This window comes from Lontra canadensis, unplaced genomic scaffold, assembly GCF_010015895.1.
Source record: "Lontra canadensis isolate GAN:19392208 unplaced genomic scaffold, GSC_riverotter_1.0 scaffold40, whole genome shotgun sequence".
Lineage (NCBI taxonomy): Eukaryota > Metazoa > Chordata > Mammalia > Carnivora > Mustelidae > Lontra > Lontra canadensis.
The window spans coordinates 8,767,198-8,782,318 of record NW_022631034.1 but is presented as its reverse complement, the minus strand read 5'-3'; the positions used below and the strand labels follow the sequence as shown (position 1 = coordinate 8,782,318).

Below are 15,121 nucleotides of genomic sequence, written 5' to 3'. Positions count from 1 at the left end.
AACCTTATATGTATTCAAAAAACAAGGCTAAATACAATAAAGGGATTGAATATGACTATAACAATGAAAATTTAAAAAGATTTTTAAAAAGGTATTGATAAGATAAAGTAGTTAAAAAAATAGGAAAGAAGAATAATTTTTAAAAGTAGAATTAAAAAAGTTTTAGAAATTTAGCTTTGAAAAACTAAAGAATCATGGGGAAAAATTCCAAGTGAATTTTAAAATGAATTCTATGTGTTGCATTCCCCTAGCTCTGGAGTTCCGCAGTTCTCATTGATTAATGAACTTGGTCTTTGCTGGATGTTCTTGCTGATCTTCTGGGGTAGGGGCCTGTTGCAGTGATTCTCAAATGTCTTTGCCTGTGGCAGAATTGCACCACCCCTGCCAGGAGCCAGGCTAAGTAATCTGCTTGGGTTCACTCTTGGGAGCTTTTATTCCCTGAACACTTTCAGAATAGCTTTAGTGGACAGGAATGAAAATGGCGGCCTCCCATCTCTGGCCCCAGAGCAGCCAAGAGCTCAGGGCCTCACAGTTCAGTGTGCCCTCAGAGAAAATCAGTCAGTTACTCCTGTCCCCCTGGTCTCTGACTGCACTCCATGCTCACCTGGCCTGTGACTGAGGCCTTTGACTGAGCATTTTGTATCTCTGGTGCATGGCCCACTTTGGAGTCTCCAAACCCAGCAGATTCCTGCAGCATGCTCCTGCACTGCTCTCCCGGAGGAAGGTGGGTGCCTCCCCAGATCTGCCATTTGTGGGGTACAGTGGCCCTACTATTCCTCAGATCACGGTTTATGGTAACGCCAAGCTGAGAGCCTACTTCTTGGCTCTGTCTGCAGCCGGCTTCCCTGCTCTGATATCTGGGACTTTCAGACACCCCTGGTCTTTTTGTGACCCCCCACAGGTCCTGAGAGCACACTGTCCCGTCCCCTGCTTAGCCTCTGAAACAACATCCCTCAGTGTAGCAGACTTCTAAAAGTTCTGATTTTGTGCTCTGCTGCTCTACCACTTTCCAGGAGCTTGCCCCTCCCCCTTTGGTCTATCATCTTATATGTCACCTCAGATTCACTTCTCTGCACAGCCTACCTTCCAGAAAGTGGTCACTTTTCTGTTCCTAGAATTGCTGCTCTTCTTCTCTTCAATCTCCTGTTGAGTTTGTAGGTGTTCAGAATGGTTTGGTAACTATCCAGCTGAACCCCTGGGATCTGATGATATTAGGTCTCCTACTCCTCTGCCATCTTGCTCCTACCTCCAAAAATATTTTTTTGAACTCTAAAGTATTTTTTCAACTTAATGATTTTTACAAATTTGCTTCTTAAATTGACTGTATATCTATGCACTTCAAATTTCAAAAGGTATAAATTCTATACAGTGAAATATCCTTCTTGTTCTATTCCTTGGTTGGTAAGTTTCCTTCCCTGGAGGTAAAAAAAATACACTGCTGTGTATCCTTCCAGAGATACTTTATGTGTATATAAGAAAATATATATAAAGATTATTCTTATTATGTGAATTATAGCATACTTTTATGTCATTTTGTACCTTGCTTTTTTCACTTATCAGAATAACTTAGTGATCATTGAATATCAGTATACTTTCTCTTATTTATATGAAAAGCTAGTATTCTACTGTACACATATACCATAATTTATTTAGCCAGTCCCTGTTGATGGACATTGAGGTTGTTTCTAGTCAAAAGGACATTTAAAGCCAGAAGTCACCGTAGTCAGCCAGGTAAATACTGGTAACATTTATTTTGGATATAGAATATACAGTTAGAATATTAGAGCCATATAAAATGTTTACTTTGTAAATATGAATCTTGCCTTTGTAGAAATGACCAGCTATTCGATTTCATGTAGATATGTATAAGTGTGTAGCTTACATTTCAGGAAATGGAATTTTACATTAGTCTGTTTTTCTTTTCTTTTCAAGGAATATGGTACTGTTACCAGGAATATAGCAATCTTCAGGGACGGCCAAATTCTCACTTAACTATATATGACATCGGGATTCAGACTGATATAAGCATGTACTTCCAACTGAAACAAACTTGGTTCTCATTTAGTGAGTGGATTTTAAAAAAACTAATTTTGTTAAAGTAATAATAATGAAAGAGAATCTTTGTCTAAAGGAAATCTTGGGTTGGTGTAACTGTTAGATACACTTATCACAATGTCATTAAAGTAAATGTGACTGTAATCTTTATAGCTAGAGTAAATGGCAAAGTCATTGAGGGTAATTTATTATATCATCTAAGAAAATAGTACTTTACAATGATGTCATGCTATTTGCTTTCACCTTAGAATGGTTTGGATGTAGATATTTATAGCCTTTAACTCGATACCCAAGAAAGGTGTTTTAAAAGGAAAAAAATGTTTGATTTTTTAAACTTGTGTTAAAAACAGAAAAAGACCAATTTTTTTTTCATAAGACTTTTAAACTATTACAGGAATTGAAATAATGAGTAATAAATTTATATTTTTGAAGTGTTTATTCAAACTATTGAATTAGTTAAGGGTAATATTAACAAAAATTTTAAAGCAAGATGATTTCAGATATAGCTTTAATTTATTTATATTTATATTTACATTTATTTATATAGCTTTAATTTGTTCCTAAAATGGTTCTATTATAATATTCCTCCAATTTCACGTTCTTTAATCAAGATTTAAAATAATCTCTAATTACATGTTGCTTTAAAAAAGAATTCTTCATACTGTTTAAGTTAGAGAGCCAAACAAGGCACTTCAAGGAGGCCTGGTAAGAAGCCCAGAGATTGCCTCAGAGATGACCAGTATTTTGATGGGGGGCATCACAGGTCCACGTATGGGTCTTATCTCCAAAAATGTGAAAACTTGGTTTTGCCACTTGCCCCAGAAGTCTTTAGGCTTTCAAGGACAGGCTCCTGTTATGTAACTAGTGTGCCACTTTAGTTGTTTCTATACTAGGATACCTTCCTGACCAGAATGCAGACCTAGTCCATCTAGGACACTGCTTTCCTGGAATCAAGGCGTGTGAGGAACAAAATTAATAATGAGTAGCCTTTTTAGCAAAGGTTTTTGCTTCGAGCGATTTTATTCTATAGGTTCTTGGCAAGCTTGATGACCTAGCCTTGCACAGAAGCCTCCCACCGGATTCCTTTTGTCTGCCACATTGAGTTTTTCTCTTTCCCTTGGGCAGTGTTGGATCAAAATGCCACATCCTTGTTCCTTGGCTTCCCACTTCAGTTCACATGCAGATTAGTTCCTTTATTTAACAATTTTTTTCAAATATGTTGCAGAAAGATTATTTCATTTGTAGCCATTTCTTTTTAATTATAAAGAGCAGGCATCTTGGGACTCATATCCTCACCATTTTCCCTGACTTTGAGTGATTCCATACGTTCTCAGCAATTCACTTGCAATTATCTGTCATGTCGAGAGATGATGAATCTCATCCATTATGTATTGAAAACTCTAGTTTTATTCTCAGGTGGCTCTTAATTACAGGTTCTGTGGTCATTCCACTGATTTCTTAAGGGCTTTCAACACAAAAATTATTGACATGATGAGAATCTGCCATTGGAGGAGTTAAGAGATGTCCTTTGAAGAAAATATAGAGTTTCCTTTTATTTTTAAGTCTGGCAATACCAGTCTTTCCTCAAATTAGTCCCCACTTTCACAATCCATTTACTGGACATTAATTGATTACTTAATCTGTGATTGGACAAAATTCTAGGTATCAGAGAGAAGGGCATAATATAAAATTATACTCTGATGGAAATGCTGAAAATAAGCAGAATTATACATATAAAAACTATCATTTTTATGAGTCTCAAATGTGTTAGGAGATGGTTCTCTTCTCATTTCTGCTGTGAGTTTTCCCAGTCTCCTCTTCAGAAGAGTTAGAGTTATACCAGCTTTTCTACAGGGTCTCAGAAAATAGATTTCAAACACAAGAAAGGGATATAATACATAAATTCAAAAGACAATAAAATTTCTCTAATTGTTTTGGATATGCAATTTTGTATAAGCTTCATATGCAATGTTGTTCATCAATGCAATTTCAGAATATAAAATGATTCTGGGTATATCTTGTATTCTCGGGTTTGTCTGAAGATAATGATTTTAGCTTAATATGGCCATACCCCATAATTTTGGACTCAGTTTATTTTTTAAGAGAATCAAATATGCATGACAACATACATATTTAACTAAAAGAAGACACGTGTTTGGTGACATCAGAATCTTAGTGGTGTAACAATTGAATGAAATAATGATTGCCTGTCACTCAAAGTGCTCAGACATGAGCAGAATAACTGTCTAGCAAAGGATGTAATAGAGCAGATTCTTTTGCAGGTGGGACTTTAAATTTCCATTAAGTTTCCTCTATAATTCCAGATTCTATGATTAGCAGTGCTCTATTTCCTTAATTTTAAGATCCAGACTTTTCACTTTTCAACATATCTGAAGTCAGGATACATCTTACAATCAATGAAAAGATGAAAAATGAAAAATAAAATCCTTTCCTGAAAAGTTATTACTTAAAGATGTATCTTAAAATTGAGGAAATATAGTGATTATGACCATTTGGCTTAAAGTAAAAAGAAACTAATTGAGGGTAGCCAAAAAGAAAAGAAAATTGGAACAAGCTGGGGGCAAGGAATTGGTACTTATTATAAGAATATGGAAGTGGCTCATCAAAGTCAAAAAAACCAGAAAAACAGTTCGACTTTCAAGTGTACTTGGATCCAGCAAACAGAAAACCAAAAGAACTCAAGATTGCCTCTCTACTGTGTTTCTTTAACACACATACAGTTTATTCTTTCTTTGCAAATTAACTTATTTCACATAAAGGTGACCCCGTTCATTAAGTTTGTATAACTCGAAGTTCAAGAGGTCCGTAACCTTCACTTAAAAACAAGTAGATTCCCTTAGTTCTAATCCTGAGACTTTTATTGGGTTTACATCCTGATTCCTTCAATGGTAGCCATGATGGGTGGAGTCACAAAATAAAAATGCAGCAGCCAAGAGCCTGCCTTGTCAGTCAGCAAGGTCAATTAATGAAGAGGCATTGTGAACGGGGTGGGCAATTCAAAAAATTTCTCCTGTAATGACTCTCTTATTCAATGAAATGAAAGTGAAAACATCTGAAATAGAGCTGCCTATAGCAGTCCTTCCTTCTCTCATTTCTACAAATGGTGTGAAATATTTCTATAGATGAAATGAAGCCTGAGCAGTTGCGTTGCTCAAACTCTAGCTAGATGTTTTAATCTAGATTTCTTGGAGGTTTTGAAAGTGAATTTCTAAGATTAGCATTTTGGGAGACATAGTACTGCTTAAATTAGAGTGTCAGAATTGGGAGAAAAAGTCATGAAACTCAGTCCTGAGTTTTGCAGAGAAGTTTGTTTTTTGGGTTGATTTGAATCACACACTAATTTTTTTATTTCCTGTTTAAAGTGATAATACTCTGCCTTCTTGAAGTGTTTATCATCCTCATGCTGATCTTCCTCAGGGAACGAATCTGCATCTCCATTGCCCTGCTGAAGGAAGGGAGCAAGTAAGGCCCTGATGGAGAAACTCACATAACTTTTATAAGTCATTCAAATCAGTCACTGCCTATTGTGTAGATGCCCCCAGATGACTTCCCCTTTAAGACTTGTTGAAGAAATCTGCTTTCCATTCAAGAAGACTGAAGTTCAGACTTTGCCACTTATTAGAAAGGTCATTCTAACAAATCCTTCAGTATTTCCACACCTCAATTATCATAGGATGAACTAAGTCTCAAACCTGTGTAGTGTAGGTATTAGCACTTTTTGAACACATTAGAATAACGTGTGAAAGTATGATAAAGTGCTGTATAAAGGTAACTTGTATTATATATTGTATTATTCCCCTGCTGAATCATATGTTAATATTGATGATTGAGGTCATTTGCCATCAATCACCATAATTCTATGAAGTTAATTATGTGCTATTACCATTTCTATATGAATGACAAAATTTGCTTATAGAGGGAATAATTGATCCTAGGAGTACCAGACTATACATTTTGTATCTACAGCTCTTAATTCAGAACACTTTATACCTGGAGCCTTTTTTGTTAAAAAATGCTGTAAAATAAACACCAAAATTCATGCTGGAAGATAATGATCCCTACAGGTTCTAAACTATTCCAAAGGTCACTTGACGGTAATACTTTAAACCTTTGAATAATGCATGGAAGAAACAAAAAGCATTACTATCAAGCCAACAGACCATGCATTCTATTTAGAATGATGAAAACCTAAATTATTAATGACCAAAGCCAAAATTATTATAATAGTCTGTAAGGATTATTTTAACAAAATTGTCATCTATAATTGTAATAGTGCCACTTAAATCCAATTCTTTAAATAGTTAATAAGCAGTTTAAATTCTCTCTCCTTTTCATAACTGAAACCCTATCATTAGCCCCTGAAAACTCTGATTTGCTGAGTTTATTTTTTAAATAAAATGATACTGTACAATTCACTGTAACTTGCCCCATTGTTACCTGTGTGTGTGTGTATGTGTGTGTGTGTGAAAGGGCCAATACAACTGTGACAAGTTAATAATTTTTTTCAAGGGAAAGTAAGAGCTGGAATAAATTAGTGTGAGAATACAGGGTAAACATAGAGATGCTCAATTTCACTTAATAGCAAAATCTGGAGAAAGGAGGGAACTTAGCTCAAATAGTGAGGTGAACGAGGCAACGGATGCAAAAGGCATCTAAACTATGCCAGTGCATTACATTAGAACTGGAAATAGTTCCATCATAGTTCTTGGTGGTTATATAAAACAGTATTGGGCTTCCAGTGTCATATGCTAAAAAGACCATTCAAAAGTAGGAACAGGGGAACTAGGATGGTGAACATTTCAGACACCACAACTTATGAGGAAATATTAAAGGAATGATTATATTGGGGTATAAAAGAATACGGAGTTCCTTGAAGGGGAGCTATATGGAAAAGTGATAATTTCTTCTCTAAAAGGTAGTGGATATGAGTAACAGGCTAGCAGATAAGGAAGAACTTTATAATATTTTAGTTGTTGTTAAGCGCTGTCATACAAAAGTAAGTTTTTATCACACTATATGGTCACCAAAAACTAATAAACATATTTAAAAGATAGTACAGTCCCTTCTATTCTTCCTAAATTAGGAAGGGATTCTCACATTTGATCAGATGATCTCAAGGTCTTTTCCAATTTTGAGAGTCTAAGAATCTTAACAAAAGGAAGAACTATGATTATAATATATCAAATCCTTATGAGTCATACAGAAATAACCAAAGAAGAGAAGATTTAGGGTATCAAATCTTTGAGTCATACAGAAACTTGGGGGAAGTTTGGGGAGCTTTTGACAGGAATCAAATGTGAACAATAAAAAAGGCTTCTAATTACTAAAAACAAATAAATAATATTTAAGTAAAATTTAAAAGCCAATCAAAAAATTTAAAAATGTTTAAGAAAATGCCAGAATGATCAGCAAAAAAGAGTCAATGGTTATTACCATCATTCTTAAATGGATTTAGTTTAAAGCTTATTTCTAGTTTTAACAGGTAAAGATTTAATTGAGAAATTATATCTCTGAATCATTTTTAATTTCAACTATTTTGCTTTATTTCAGAGCCATTGGATACCTCCCTACTACATTAATTTATCCAGTTTTAACTTTCATTTTGCTCTCTATTTGTATTGCCTACTGGGCAGTGACAGCAATGTATCCTTTGGTAACTGACATTTTTAAACCTCACGTCCACACTACTATTCACACTACTACTATTGTTTCCGGTGCTTTCCATCCTAGGAAGACTAGGAACATCATAAAGGTTTTTCATTTGTCTGTTTTTTCACTAAGCTCTAAAAAAATATTTGTCTACTTATTGAATTTCCCTACCCCCCAGATAGATCATGCAGTAGATTTTGTTTTGGCTTCACATATGGTGGTGCTTCTTGGCAATAACCTAAGGAAATTCCTTTGTATTTGACTATGAGGGTGCCACTCAGTGTAGCTGACCCATGTTATATTATTCCAGGTCTGAAAAATATGTATGAATTATTAAAAGATTAGAAGTTTTTTGAAGTTAATCTCTCGGCAGACTTTTGAGTTTTTTGCATTATTTTCTTGTCCATCTACTTTCCTTCTACCAGCAAATAGTTTTTCCTTAATAGGTTAACCCAGTTACTTGGCTACATCGGGGGTACCTATATACAAAGTCATATCCCCAGAAAGGACATGTAAACATGAAAATACAACCTGTGACCCAGAGGTAAGTCAAAGAAACTCTCTCTCTTTTACTTACTTCAGTATAGCGCTCTACTACATTTCACCTAGCGGTTGTAAAAACAATGCAGAAATAGAGAACTTAATGGGAATCACTGTTAAGAAGGGCAGGGTGTATCAGATGTTAGCAGGAGAGCACTAAAATGATAGGCAGAATAGAGAAAAAGCACTATTATTTCCTGAGCCCATGGAAGAGGCAGGAATGGTTAACAACAACATTAATAAATGTGAAATTTTAGTGGGTGCAGAGTGGTAAACATATGACAGAAAATGAAATACTTTACAGTGCTCATTAAGGAATAATATAAAATGATGGGATAGAAAATAGGAATAACAGAGGTGTCTGGGTGGCTCTGTCATTAAACATCTGCCTTTGGCTCAGGTCATGATTTCAGTGTCTTGGGATTGAGTCTCTTGTTGGGCTCCCTGCCCAGCGGGGAGTCTGCTTCTCCCTTTCCCTCTGCCCATCCCCCCACTTGTGCTCCTGCTGTTTCTTGTGCTCACTCAGTCTCACATCTTAAAAAAACAACTATATATTCAAAAAAAGAAAATAGGACTAACAGTGGAAGTTAATGGGAAAAGAGTAGGACAGGCAATTGAGGGTTACAAAAGAAGAGAAGGCAGGGAAGGTGTTATTTTGGAATGGCATTTCATACTATCTTATCTGTATTTTTTTTTTTTTTTCTGCGTACAGATTTTTAATACAACTGAAATTGCCAAAGCTTGCCCTGGGGCTCAGTGTAACTTTGCTTTCTATGGTGGAAAGAGCCTGTACCATCAATATGTCCCTACCTTCCAGATTTTCAATCTATTTGTCTTTCTCTGGCTTATAAACTTTGTCATTGCACTGGGTCAGTGTGCCCTTGCTGGTGCCTTTGCTTCTTATTACTGGGCCTTGAAAAAACCTGATGACATCCCACCATATCCACTTTTTACTGCATTTGGGCGAGCCATACGGTAAGTTCCACATTCAATCCTACATCTATCATCCCAGTTGTTTAGTGTGCTTAAAATTCAGTCTTATGCTTATATAATTCAAGTGGCAAAATACAAATGAGGTCAAAGTTACGATTTAAGATTCATGGATGTCCATTGCTTATGTCTGGTTTTATAGCCATAGTTTTATAATCCTTACCCAGGCCAACATCCTTCTAAAAGCCATAAGTTGCTGAAGACAAATAGTAGGGGAGGGCACCAAAATAAAAAATAAGAATTAACTGGGCTCTATCTCTCCATTGCTTAGCCCAGACATTGTATTTTATGATGACAGGCTATTGGTATCATTATAGACCTGTATCATTTAAAATCCTCTAAGGAGACCTTTATCAACCTGAATAAGAAAGTGTAATAAACACTTTCTTATCCTTCTGCGGATCCTTTTTACCTATTAAAATTATTTAGCATCCTATTAGTTAGTAATGAAGATATTTTAACTTTGATTCTCATTTTATCTTTGCTCAGATATCACACAGGATCCCTAGCATTTGGATCTTTAATTCTTGCATTAGTTCAAATGTTTAAATTCATCCTAGAATACTTGGACCGCCGTCTGAAAGGTAAGACTCTAGAATTCATCTTTTCTCAGACTTCCTGACTTTTGTAAAAATAATGGTTTGGGGCAAGGAGTTAGGGGAAATATTATGACTACAAGTTGGACTAGGGAATAAGGATGCAAGTGGTCAGATTGGGGATATGTTTGGAAGGAAAAGCCAACAGGACTTGCTGAGAGATAGGATATGGGACAGGAGAGGATGTGAAGAGAAGCAGGGTAAAGAAAAAAGACAAAAAGTGTGTGATGCCATTTATGAAGGTGTAGAAACCAGGAGAAGCAAATTTCAAAGAAGAGATGAAAAACAGTGTTTGGGGCATGTTGATATTGAGAAGCTTGGTGGAGATGTCAGGTAGTTTTAAGTCTGAAGCTCAGGATGAGTCAGGCTTAAAATATAAATATGGGTGTCAACAGCATAAATCTTTACACATAACACATATAGTTTACAAACTCTACTTTGAGTGCACTTTGTTTTATTATTAATTGCCAAAACAGTCTTCAAACATAGCTAAGTTGGACATTCCCTGTTACATGATTTTAAAAATTAATATCAAACTACAGTAATCAAACAGTGTGGTGCTAGCATAAGGACAGACACATAGAACTGGAATAGAATAGAAACCCAAAAGTTAACCCTCATACATAATAAGGCCAATCAATGGGGAAAGGACAGTTTTCTCAACTAACATTACTAGAAAAATGGATATGTACCTGCAAAAGAATAAAGTTGGACCCTTACACAATATACAAAGGTTAATTCAAAAAATGGATCAAAGACTTAAAAGCTAAAATAGAAGTAAAACTCTTAGAAGAAAGCATAGGAGGACATCTTTAGGACGTTGGATTTGATGAAGATCTCTTAGCACAGGTAATAAAAAAAACAGACTTTATATACATGCACAAAGTTTGTGTATCAAAGGACACTATTAAGAGAATGAAAAGACAACCCATAAAATAGGAAAAAATATTTGCAAGTCATTTACCAGATAAACAACTAACATTCAGAATATATAAAGAGCTTCCACGGTGGCAAGATGATGGAAGAACAGGGGACCTTATTTCATCTGGTCCCTTGACATTAGCTGGATATCTGTCAAACCATTCTGAACACCCATGAATTCATCCCGAGATGTAAGAAAAATATATCTGGAACTCTACGAGTAGAAAAGCAACTGTATTTTGCAAGGTAGGAGATATGGAGACATCAATCTGCGGGGAGATATTGGAAGATAAATGGAGGGAGGGGAGCCTCCATAAGCCAGCTACTGGAAAATGATAGAGCCCCAGAGGACAAAATTGGAAACCTTAGAAATCTGCTCCAGTGAGCAGATTTCCTGTCTGAAAGGGGCTCAGGGGATGAAAAGAGCAGAATTCTAGGTGGGTCATTATGGTCTCAGGATCCCAGGAGTCACAGAATGAATGGGGTGTCTGAACTGGTAGAGTGCCCAAGCAGAGGAGTGGGGAAACTGGTTATAGTCAGTGAACCCAGGAGGGGACTTTCAGCCCAGGTCACCATGAACTGCAAGCCAAACTGGTTGGGTGACCACTCTGCCTGAGCACCCTGAAAAGAACTGGAACATGTGGCCATTTGCCTTACCCCAGAAGGAGCCAAAAGGCTACACACTTGACTAAACAATAGCTCTCAAGGTGGCAGCCCTGGAAAGGACAGTACGGTGACACCCAGCAGTCCCCTGGGAGCAGTGGAGCAGAGTATGCACATGAGCCCGCAACTACTCTCAGTCCCTGGGCACACAAAAGGCAGCGACACAGGCCACTTGGGTGCCTGCCAGGGGGATTACAGTGGTCATGCACTGCAAGAGACTGTGAGATGGGCACACACAAAAGTGAAGACTATTTGTCCTAGAGGGTTTATTGAAGGGGGGGACTACAGTCTTTCAGCTCTGGGGCTGGGGATCTGGGCACATCTAAAGAGGTGCAGAAAGCCTCTAGGGAACAAAAACCACACAGAGGACCAGCTTACACTGAGCCCACCCCACTAGCAAAGGGCCATGCAAATCCACAGGCAAAGGGCCATGCAAATCCAACCATGCAAATCCAACCAGGCAAAGCTGCACAACAGACCCCACCCTAGGAGGTAATCTGGAAGAACAGGTACAAACTAGGTTACCGATCCCACAAGACTGTAAAATTCCACAGCCAGGGGAAAATAGTATATTGAGCTCAAGGTTCATTCTCATGATTTGGTTATCTTTCAGTCTAAAATTTTCCATTTCTTTTTTTTTTTTTTTAACTTTTCCCCATTTCAATTAGTTTCTTATTTTACCAACTTTTTAATTTATTTTTAAGATTTTATTTATTTAACAGAGAGAGACACAGTTAGAGAGGGAACACAAGCCGGGAGAATGGGAGAGGGAGAAGCAGGTTTCCCGTCAAGCAGGGAGCCCAGTGTGCGGCCCGATCCCCAGGATCATGACCCGAGCCAAAGGCAGATGCTTAACGACCGAGCTACCCAGGCACCCTCCCAACTCATGTTTTCAAGTCACTTTTTAACTTTTTTTTTACATATATGTTTAATAGATATATGCTTCATTTAATCCTTATCTTCACTCTATTCAATTTTATTTTTATATATAGATAAGTTCTGCTTCCTTTGCAATTTTGAGAGGTAGTGTCTTCTAACACACAGCAATTATAAAGTTAATAGGCTATGGGTGCCTGGGTGTCTCAGTGGGTTAAGCCTCTGCCATCAGCTCAGGTCATGATCTCAGGGTCCTGGGATTGAGCCCCACATCAGGCTTTCTGCTCATTGGGGAGCCTGCTTTTCCCTGTCTCTCTGCCTGCCTTCCTGCCTACTTGTGATCTCTGTCTCTCTCTCTCTGTCAAATAAATAAATAAATAAAATCTTTTAAAAAATCAAGTTAATAGGCTAAAAAAAAAAGCTTAAAAGACAATAGTCTCTAAGTGCAGTAAGTCTCTAAGTGCAAAATGAGATCTAATCAGGCCTAATTTAAAAATTCTATAATGAGATGCAGTCTAAATTGGATGTTCTAACAGCTAGGGTGAATGAGGCCAGAAGAGAGAATAAGTGATCTGGAAGACAGGCTGATAGAAAGGAAGGAAATAGAGGAAAATAAAGACAACTCAGAGTCCATGAAGAAAGGCTTCAAGAATTTAATGATGCTTTGAAATGAACAAATGTCAGAACTATTGGTGTGCCTGTGGGGAAAGAGAGAGAGAGGGCCAGAAGGTATTTAGCAAATTGCAAAGTTTAGAAAAAAGAGAGACCACCTTGAGAAAAAGGAGTTCCTTGCCTACAGAGGGAGGAACATCAGATTAACATCAGACCTATCCACAGAAGGAGCTGGCATGATATATTCAGGGTACGAAACGAGAAGAACATGCAGCCAAGAATTCTTTTTCCAGCAAGGCTGTCATTCAGAATGGAAGGAGACATAGAGAGCTTCCAGGGTAGGTGGAAACTGATAGAATATGTGACCACCAAGCCAGCCCTGCAAGAAATATTTAGGGAAATCCTGTAAGAGAAGAGAGACCCCAAGAGTAACATAGACCAGAAAGAAACAGAGACAATCTACCCAGAAATAGGACCTTTACAGGCAATACAATGGCATTAAAGTCATATTTTTCAGTTGTTACTCTAAATGCAGATGGGTTAAATGCTCCAATCAAAAAATACAGAGTATCAGACTGGATAAAAAAGCAAGACCCAGCTATATGCTGTCTATAAGAGACTCATTTTAGACCTAAAGACACCTCCAGTCTGAAACTGAGGGGCTGGAGAGCCATTTACCATGCCAGTGGTCCTCAAAAGAAAGTTGGGGTAGCAATCCTTATAATGAGACAAATTAGATTTTAAACCAAAGACTGTAATAAGAGATGAAGAGGGACCTTATATCATACTTAAAGGGTTTACCCAACAAGATCTAACAGTTATAAATATTTATGCCCCCAACATGGGAGTAGCCAATTATATAAACCAATTAATAACCAAAGAAAAGAAACACATTGATAATAATATATTAATAATAGGGAACTTGTACACCCCACTCACAGTGATGGTCAGATCATCTAATCAGAAGATCAACAAAGAAACAAGGGCTTTGAATGACACACTAGGCCAGATGGACTTCACAGATATATAGGGAACATTCCATCCTAAAACAACAGAATACTCATTATTCTCAATAGAACTTTCTCACAGAACTTTCTCTAGAACGGATCACATACTAGGTCATAAAATAAGTCTCAACTGATACCAAAAGACTGAGATTTTCCCCTGCATATTTTCTGACCATAGTGCTTTGAAACTTGAACTCAATCACAAGAGGAAATTTGGAAAGAACTCAAACATTTGGAGGTTAGAGAACATCCTGCAAAAGCATGAAGGGTCAACCAGGAAATTAAAGAAGAACTTAAATGACTCCATGAATCATTTGAAACCAGTGAAATGAAATGAAACCAGTGAAAATGAAAACACATCGGATCAAAACCTACGGGATACTGCAAAGGCAGTCCTAGGAAGAGAGTACATAACCATCCAAGCCTCTCTCAAAAAAATTAAAAAATCCCAGAGATACAAGCTAACCTTACACTCAAAAGACCTAGAGAAAGAACAGCAAATAAATCCTAAACCAACAGAAGAGAAACAATAAAGATTAGAGCAGAAAACAATGAAATAGAAACCAGAAAATCAGTAGAACTGATTAACAAAACTAGAAGCTGGTTCTTTGAAAGAATTAAAAGATCGATAAGCTTCTGGCCAGATTTATCCAAAAGAAAAGAGAAAGAACCCAAATTAATAAAATCATGAATGAAAGGCGAGAGATCACAACCAACACAAGGAAATAGACAATTATGAGAACATATTATGAGCAACTATATGCCAACAAATTAGGCAATCTGGAAGAAAGAAATAGATGTATTCCTGGAAATTTTTGAACTACCAAAACTGAAAAAGGAAGAAATAGAAAAATCTGAAAAGACCAGTATCCAGCAAGGAAAATGAAGCAGTAATCAAAAATCTCCCAACGCATGAGTCCAGGGCCAATGACTTCCCAGGGGGAATTCTACCTAACATTTAAAGAAGAAATAATACCTATTCTTCTGAAGCTGTTTCAAAAAATTGAAATGGAAGGAAAACTTCTAAACCCATTCTATGAGGCCAACATTATCTTGATCCCCAAACCAAAAAAAGACCCCATCAAAAAGAGAATTACAGACCAATATCCCACCATCCCTAATGAACATGGATGCCAAAATACTTATCAAGATACTAGCCCATAGGATCCAATAGTACATTAAAAGGATTAT

At 36.9% G+C, this 15,121-nt stretch overlaps 1 protein-coding gene across 3 annotated transcripts in view; it reads left to right on the top strand.

The window, feature by feature from the left end:
* SLC44A5 (solute carrier family 44 member 5) overlaps nucleotides 1–15,121 on the top strand; it is a 393,104-nt gene that overhangs the window by 354,516 nt on the left and 23,467 nt on the right. For all 3 annotated transcript variants that reach the window (XM_032870125.1, XM_032870124.1, XM_032870123.1), the window contains exons 13-18: nucleotides 1,933–2,064; nucleotides 5,439–5,538; nucleotides 7,627–7,719; nucleotides 8,182–8,269; nucleotides 8,978–9,240; nucleotides 9,745–9,839. In XM_032870125.1, the coding sequence (XP_032726016.1) occupies nucleotides 1,933–2,064; nucleotides 5,439–5,538; nucleotides 7,627–7,719; nucleotides 8,182–8,269; nucleotides 8,978–9,240; nucleotides 9,745–9,839 (771 nt within the window). The remainder of the gene's footprint in view (nucleotides 1–1,932; nucleotides 2,065–5,438; nucleotides 5,539–7,626; nucleotides 7,720–8,181; nucleotides 8,270–8,977; nucleotides 9,241–9,744; nucleotides 9,840–15,121) is intronic.